Source organism: Tetrao urogallus (assembly GCF_951394365.1).
Source record: "Tetrao urogallus genome assembly, chromosome: 14".
NCBI classification, from domain to species: domain Eukaryota; kingdom Metazoa; phylum Chordata; class Aves; order Galliformes; family Phasianidae; genus Tetrao; species Tetrao urogallus.
Genome location: NC_136827.1, coordinates 9614668 through 9622921, shown reverse-complemented (window position 1 = coordinate 9622921; position 8254 = coordinate 9614668). Strand labels below are relative to the sequence as shown.

The 8254-nt window shown below is 61.8% G+C and overlaps 2 protein-coding genes across 2 annotated transcripts; both read right to left on the bottom strand.

Moving 5' to 3' along the window:
• Positions 1–2292: 2292 nt before the first annotated feature.
• Positions 2293–3330, bottom strand: LOC306951994 (alpha-2Db adrenergic receptor-like; the record flags this gene model as incomplete). Its single annotated transcript, XM_079542621.1, has 1 exon — positions 2293–3330. One exon carries the CDS (start codon positions 3328–3330, stop codon positions 2293–2295), a length of 1038 nt encoding a protein of 345 aa, XP_079398747.1.
• A 760-nt stretch (positions 3331–4090) lies between these two features.
• Positions 4091–7720, bottom strand: SLC34A1 (solute carrier family 34 member 1; the record flags this gene model as incomplete). Its single annotated transcript, XM_079542565.1, has 12 exons — positions 4091–4645; positions 4727–4851; positions 4964–5080; positions 5430–5597; positions 5780–5879; positions 6024–6119; positions 6326–6521; positions 6599–6710; positions 6794–6937; positions 7008–7136; positions 7304–7486; positions 7618–7720. 12 exons carry the CDS (start codon positions 7718–7720, stop codon positions 4091–4093), a joined length of 2028 nt encoding a protein of 675 aa, XP_079398691.1.
• Positions 7721–8254: the final 534 nt, after the last annotated feature.

The window sequence follows — 8254 nt, the reverse complement described above, 5'->3', positions numbered from 1 at the left end:
GATTGGAGGCGCAGGTGTCAGTCAGAGAAGTGCACGGCAGAGCCGGGCAAGGATTGGGCAAGCTGTAACTGCGCCCACCACATTAGGGTCCCGCCTACCACGGCCTCTGATTGGGTTGTAGAGCTGCCACTCCGCGGCGGACTGGGCCATGATAGGAGCGTAGCTTAGGGGTGGGGTCAAGAGGCTGCCTGTAGCGCAGTGCTGAGGTGGGGCTCGGGGCAGATGGTGGTGTGGGTCCTTGGCGCGTGTGAGCTGCGTATTGTGGTGGCTCATTCTGTTCACTCGAAGGTCTGTTCTCGCTGCCTTTCCATTGGCTGTGGGCTCTGAGTGAATGAAGGCTGCCTTACGGCAGGCTGCTGTACGCTCCGCTCACCAACGAGTCACTGTGGGGCAGTCACTGAGCGCTCGCGGTGCTCCGCGTTTCTGTGCTTCCCCCCAGCAGAGCACTGCATGGCAGCTTTCCTGCAGCCTGTGCTCTGGGGGCCGGCCCAGGCCGCCCTGCCGGCGAGCAGGAAGGAACCGGTTCCTGTTCTCATTATCTCTCCCGATAATAAGGCATTATTGCGAGTGCTTGTTGCCTGTGCGATTTGTAATGGCTGTGGTCTGCTGCATCCTCCAGCATCTGCTGGGGATCAGATGTTGCATCATTGGTTATGTCTCCACAGCAATAACGAGGATCTCCGGTGGCAGTCCCCACGTCAGCTCACACAGAGCTTCCCCCTTTCAAAGCTCTTCTGCTTTTAAAAGTGACATACGCTTAACCCAAGCCTCAAACGCAACAGCTCTGTATGCGTGTGTTTGCATATGGGTCCCGTAGGTAGCAGCTTTCTTTCCTCAATGGCGTTTTGCATCAGGGCAGGCACAGATATCCTGCTGCTGGTGGAGCTGGGGCTCTGCTTTGGGCTCTGCAGAGGAGCTGAGGCTGCAGGAGAGCTCTGCAAACCCACGCTTCTTGCAGCACAGAGCAATTGTTCAAACTAATCTGGACAAATGTGAGAAACAGCCTGAAAATACAGGATGCAATTCAGCTCTGGCAAGCACAAGTAATACGTGGAGGCAGGGATAATTGGTGCTCGCAGGGGATCACCCTTCCAGCAGTGCTGCTCAGCAGCTGAGCGGCAATAAGGGTGATGCTGCTGGGGTTTAAACTGACTTAGTGAACGCTGAATGGAAGGGGACAGAGCAACCCATCCAGGGTGTCACAGTGGGTTACGAAACATCGCTCCCCGGCTGAACCAGCTATGCCCCCATCACGTTCATGGGTATTTTTAGATGCAAAGTGCTGTTTAATTGTGCAAAGGCTGAAGGCTGGCTGCGGGAGGGAAGCAGGCGGTGCCGATAGGGCAGCTCCTTCCGCGGCAGGGCCAGTGCTGGGCCTGTCCCACAGCATCCCCACGGATGGGGAGCGGGGCCATGCCGTGCCCTGACTGGGGCCATGCATCCCTCGCTGCACCCCAGGGCTGGCCCTGGGCCGGCGTTCCTTGGGCTCCGGCTCCCAGGCGCCGGTGGCTGTTTTTAGCCAAGCAAAAGTTTAATGTTTTGAGATTTTCTATTTTGAGCTATGAAGCTGGAAAAGCCGAGCCTCCTCTGACCCCTGCGTGTCTGTGTGGAGCAGCGGGGCTGGCCTGCCCTGCCCAGCACTGGGGCTGTGGTTGCCCTCGGTCTTCACCCTACAGTTGCCCCCTGCCCCCTTGTGCCCTGTGTTTCCGTGTGGAAATGTCTACACTCTCTCAGGACAGAACAACCTCTCCTCTTGAAGCCCCAAGCAAGCTAGGTGGCATCCGTGGTACTCCTGCAGCATGGCATAGATTATGCTGGGGGGCTTGGCCGGAGAGCCCCAGCAAAGGCACTGGGCTGTGCTGTGGTGCTGCACGGCACAGGAGCTCAGTCCAGTGGCCACAATGTTGCTATCTGGGGCTTTGGTCCTGCAGCAGCTGCAGGGTCTGTCTCTGTGCTTTGTGCCAGAAGTTACTCACGTGGATGCAGGGGAACTGGCGTTTGCTCGGTCTCCAGCAAATCCAGCCAGGGTGAGGTGGCACAGGTTGCTGGTACTCAATGAAGGTGCCACCACTGAGAAGTCACCCATGGCTGCAAGAGACAGTGGGGATAGATGGGGTGACCTGGGAGAGGAGCAGAGCTGAGTGCTCCTGGGATGCAGACACCAGCCCTGGGCGTGCAGTTCTGCCTTTTTTTATTCACCGCCCTGCAAAACCCTGCGTTTCTGGAAGTACCTTGAGTTCAGACCCCAGCAGCACAGCCCTCCATCCCCCATCTCTGTCACAGCGGGGGTCCCTAGGAGCCGTGCCGGACCAGGGCAGCCAGGAGTCTGCGGAATGCAGCACGGAAATCCCTGTTGAAGACAGTGTAGATGATGGGGTTGAGGCTGCTGTTGCAGTACCCGATCCAGAAGAAGAAGCTGAAGAGGGGCTTGGAGACGCGGCACCCCTCCCCGCACACAGCCTCCAGGCTGTAGGTGAAGAAGAAGGGGAACCAGCAGAGCACGAAGGCCCCCATCACCACGGCCAGCACGATGGTGAAGCGCCGCTCCCGCACCCGCAGTAAGCGCCGCCGGCACAGCGACACGCTCTGGTGCTGGCTCTGGTGCCGCCGGGTTGGTGCTGCAGCCCATGATGCCCTCCTGTTGGCATCCCCAGGGCACGGGGCCGAGCCGCGGCGGGCGGCGAGCACGGCGGCACTCCGACGCATGGTGAGGCGGTAGATGCGGCAGTAGACGGTGACCATGACGAGGCACGGGGCGAAGAAGGAGGCGACGCAGGAGGCCAGCACGTACCACGTCTCGTCGATCAGCTCGCACTGCCGTGCCCGCGGCCGGGCCTTGAAGAGGGGTGGCAAGGCCACCAGGGCGGCCGCGGCCCACACCGCCCCGATCATCCCTTTCACGCGGCCAGGGCTGCGCCGCAGGTTGAGCCGTGCCGCCCGCGTGACGGCCCAGTAGCGGTCCAGGCTGATGGCACAGAGGTGCCCGATGGAGGCTGTGCACAGCAGCACATCCAGCGCCAGGTAGAGGCTGCACCACAAGCTGCCGAAGTACCAGTAGCCCATCACCTCTTTGGCTAACGAGAAGGGCAGGATGAGGACGGCCACCAGGATGTCCGCTGAAGCCAGGGACACCAGGAAGAGGTTCTGCGGGGCACGCAGGGCCCGGCTGGTGGAGACAGCTGCCACTACCAGCGCGTTGCCCACCAGCGTGGCCAGCAGCACGGCCAGCACGGCCAGCAGGATGAGCCCGGTGGCCGCCGGCGAGTGTGGGGGGCTGCCGGCCTGGCTGCTGTTACTGGAGGCGTTGGGTGGGGTGATGGCAGCCTCCATGCTGCACCGATCCCTCTGATGACCGAACCCCCATGGGGCTGCCCCCCGTGCACGCCCTGCTCACCGTCACTTCTTGCTGCTCGACCCTTCCATCACCCGATCGCTGCGGCTCCTCCCGAGCTGACCCGCTATCAGTGGGGCCAACCCACTGTCTCCCTTGCTGCTGCCTTCGTGCTGTCCCCGCGGCGGCTGCACCGTGGCTCTGCAGCAACCCCGCTCACTCGTCCCAGCCCCAGGGAGGAGGGAGGGCGGGAAGCAGGGAGGGAGGGACGGCCGCTATCGCTGGCAGGAGCCCAAGCATCTGTGGGCAGTGGGAGAAGTGGTTGTAGCCAATGCTTAAAGGGCTCCTGCCGGGGTCACTGGGGCAGGTGAGCTTCCACCGGGGTGTTGGGGCACTGTGGTGCTATGCTGTGCCAAGCCAGTATTCTGCTGAGCCCCAGCAATTACATTCTGCCATGACACTGAGTGGAGTGGCACCGAACTCATCCCTGCAGCTCAGCTTTCCAGGGATAAGGGATGCAGTGATACTGCCAGCAGGACAATGGCAAACTGCAGAGCACAGTACAGGTTTGGCTGCAGTATCGCTGTGCCACTGTGGTGCCAAGCATCGTGCTTGGTGCTGCCCCAGTGCTGGGCACCATGGGCTGCGGGGCAGTGCCTCAGTGCTGCATGGACACAGCAGTCAGGATTTGCAGGACAGGGACTAAAGATGTGCAGCTGGGACACAGCTTTTATTAGACACCGGGAAAAGTAGAAACGGCTAAAGGCGGGTGGCACTGTGTGGGGCCAGGTGTGGGGAGCCCACCCGCAGCACGGGGCTGGGCATCTCCTCAGGGTAGGAGAGCACAGGGTTGTCCAGCCCCAGCCTGGCCTTGTCACAGGCAGCGGCCTCACGCTCATCCCAGCCTTCAGGGCTGCGGCAGCGGTCGGTGCAGCAGAGCGTGGCACGTGTGATGAGGCTGTCGAGCGGCTGCAGCGAGTGCATCCAGGCTGGGAGGAAGTCCCAGCTCTGCAGCCACTTGGGCAGCCGGCCGGGGCTGCGCACCTGCAACATGTTCACCAGCCCCACAAAGAAGAGGAGGCCGAGGAAAGGAGCGCCCACCCCTACCAGCACCCGCCAACCCGCCATGGAGATGCCAAAGATGAGGGAGGGCAGCAGGAGGAAGCAGATGATGAGGTACAGCACGGCAAACCAGCGGTACTTGGCCGTGCGCTCGCCCAGTGCCTTGGCCATGCGGATGGGCAGGCGGGTGAAGGGCAGTGGATACCACAGCAGGATGCCAGAGATGTTGAAGAAGAAGTGGCAGAGGGCAATCTGTGGGGATGGCGCTGGTATCAAGCTGGGCATAGGGGCACATTGTTTTCTCGATGTCTCCTCACAGCCCCCAGTCCATACCTGGAAGGAGCTAGCCAACTTGTCCCCAGGGCTGGCCAGCGCGGCCAGGATGGCGGTGGTGGTGGTGCCAATGTTGGAGCCCAGGGTCAGCGGGTAGGCACGCTCAATGCTGATCACCCCCAGGCCTGCGGGAGAGGCTCTCCTTGGCATCACAGCCCTCTCCCTTGAGGCACATGTCCGAGCACCCAAATGACCATGGGCCATTGTAGCAGGGACCAGCACGTGTCTGGGGCTGACCGATCAGGGGTGTGATGGCTGAGGTGAAGACGGAGCTGCTCTGGACCACAAAGGTCATCCCAGCGCCCACCACCATGGCGAAGTACCCTGTGAGCCAGCTGAACGGGTGTGGGAGGTCTGCCATGGCACAAGACAAGGGCACAGACATGGACACGTCAGCTGGGATCGGCCCAGAGCCGCTACCTGGTGCTAGGGAGAGAGCTGTGGGATCGGGTTCTGGGTATAGGGCCAAGCTTGGGGCTGCAGGAGTTTGCTGGGCAGGATGGATGGATAGATGGGAAGGGGGGTGTAGGGGACACCAAGAGGATGTGATGGGCATAAATAGAGCAGGGAGCAGGTAGGAATGGGGCCAGGAGTTCATGCAAGACTGGGGGTTAGAGGTAGGGTTAGGATGGGGGATGACAGGGGTCAAGCAGAGAGGACTGGGGCTGTCAGGGTCCCATCCCACAGTCCCTGTCCCACTCACCAGTGTTGATGACCTTCTGGATGGCTTTGGCCACCTGCCCCTTGAGCAGGGAGTTGAGGATTTTGACCAGGAGGATGAGGCAGGTGCAGAGCACGACGAGGGACCCGGCCAGCAGAACCAGCCCCACGGCCAGGTCCGGCAGCGGTGTGTCCGTGAAGAGGTGCTCGCCTGCCCCACAGCACGGCTGGGCGAGGGCCTGGGGCCTGCCCAGCCCCGCTCACAAACCTGTCCCCACCAAGCAGCCCCGCACAGCCCCACAGCATCACCTGGCTCTCCTTCAGCCCTATGCCCGGGGCTTCCAGACCCGCAGCACCCCCAGCCCTACAAGCACCCCCTCCAGATCCACTCACACTTTTGCCTGGTGACGTTGTGGAGGATCCCAATGCCATTACTGCTGCAGTGTCCAGAAGCCGTGCAGTTTGGAGGCACTCCTACCGCACTGGCAGCTGTCTGCAGGGAGCGGGCAATTCTGTGGGTGAGTCCATAGCATCCTCACCAGCCTCAGCCCATCGCCCTCCATGGGGTGCTTCTAGGGGGAATCTGGCTGGCCAGCCTCCCCCTCCCAGCGCCATAGTAAGGCCATGAGCCCCTTACCTGGGGAGGTGCGGGGTCGCACCACATGCGGATGAGGCTGCGGTTGCGCAGGCTCTCATCCCCTGTCGCGATGCCCGTGATCACCGACTTGTCCAGCTGCAACAGCACATTGGAGGGGATGGCACTGTGGGGCTGGCAGCATCCCCAGGCTAGGGATATCTACACTGTGATGGGAATCTTGCTGCCAGCCTTTGACAGAACTGCCACTGCAGGGACATTGGTGCTAGGGGCATTACTGTTAGCATGGGAACCCCAGTGCTGGAGGACCACCCCTGGGGACAACACAGCCAACCCAAGGAGACCTGGATGATGAGCTTGGTGAAGGGCTCCGTGATGATTTTCAGCAGGTCAGGGGCATCCTTCCCACTGCGGATGTTGAAGGTGGCTACCACCAGGCGGGTGACGTGGTGCAGGTACCCGCTCACCACCTCCAGTGGCAGCAGGACCAACACCGACAGCCAGTTGAAACAGTCGTGCACCGTAGCACCAGCAAAAGCCCTGCATGGCGGAGTCTACGTGTCAATGTGGGATGGCCCTCGGCCCCTCCAAGTCCCTTTGCCCCCATCAATGCTCACCTTTTGAACTCACTGCGGTCACCGGCCTGCATGAGGGCCACGATGGTGTTGGTGACTGAAGTGCCAATGTTGGAGCCCATGATGATGGGTATGGCAGAGCGCACCTCCAGCACTGTCGGCAGAGAGACCTGCTAGCCCCACGTCCTCCTCATCCATCCTGCCCCCAGCCCCAGGGAGCCCCACGGGTGCACTCACGCCCCGAGGAGACCATGCTGACAATGATGGAGGTGGAGGTGGAGGAGCTCTGCACCAGCACAGTCACCAGGATGCCCACAACCAGCCCGGCTACAGGGTTGGAGAGGATGGCGTTGTCCTTGAAGATGTCCCCTGCCACTTTGCCTGCAAGAGAGCGTGAGGACAGGGCACCGGAGCCAGGGTGCTGCTGGCTGCCCTCTGCCCACAGCCGTACCTCCGGCCAGCTGGAAGGCAGAGCTGAGCACATCCAGGGAGCAGACGAAGAGGTACAGGAAGCCAAACATCAGAGGCACCTTGAGAAGGGAGACACAGATGGACTGGACCCTCACCCAGCAGCCCAGCTCTGCGCAAGACAAGAGAGAGTGTTACACGCCAGGCACGTGTCCACATGCTTGGCCATGTTCGTGGGTCCCCTCCACCTTCTTCTGCTCTGCCTGCAGCACCACAGGGCACTGAGCATCTTCCACACCTGCTGCCCTCCTTGCTGGGTGCAGTGCTTGAAAACCTCACCTGGCTTCTGCAGCTCCTCCAAGCCCAGGCGAGGCCCCTGCCAGGGCAGTGCATCCAGCTCATAGCGCTCCCGACTTTCCACCAGCCGCCCCGGGGAGCCAGGGCACAGGAAGCCATGGTCAGGGCAGGTCACTGCTCCCACGGTGAAGGGGCAGGCGTGGGCACCCGGCAGCCTGTGCAGAGCTGGATACAGGCATATCCAACAAGCATTATGGCCCTGTCTGCTCAAGGTGCTGGGCGTGGAGCCCGCCTGGCTTGGGAAAGCAGAGCTGAGCTCTGCATGGAGAGGAGGGTGGTGAGGATGGGAGACCTACCTGGGGGGCTGGGGCAGTAGGCAAACGGGGTCCCATGCACCACCCTTCCTCCCCGCACCGGGCAGCGGGGCATGGTCGGGCTCTCCCTCCGGTATGGCAGCATCGCTCCGGCTGAGTCTGAGCAGAGGCAGCCACACGTCACTGTGCTGGGGCCGCATCTGCACTGCTCCAACCACTGCCGCCCCAAAACCACGCAGTGGTGGCACCGCTGAGGAGCGCTGTCCCACTGGTCCCCTTGGCCACCCGGGAGCCTGTCCTGCCCCAGGGTGCTGCTCACCTGGTGCTGGCCAAGCACTCAGAGCAGCGCCATGTCCTCATGCCAAATCCACGCGTTCCTCCAGCAAAGTGGCCCACGGGGCACCAGGGCCCTTTATATGCACGTCAAGAGCAAAGTCTAAGGAGCCCAGCATTGCCCCTCGCCTCTGCTCACTGCTCACCTCCTCCCCAGAAATTCCTACAGTTAATGGGTAACCCCACAGCATCCCACGTCAGCCGCAGTCCTGGGGGTGGCATGGGGCACACATCCCTGAGTATGGTGCCTTGCACAACCTGTGCACCCCACCTCGCCTGCCTGAGGCTCTGCATCACCCCTTGTAAAACAGCCTCACACCATACGCTTCATCCCCTGCAGGAGAGG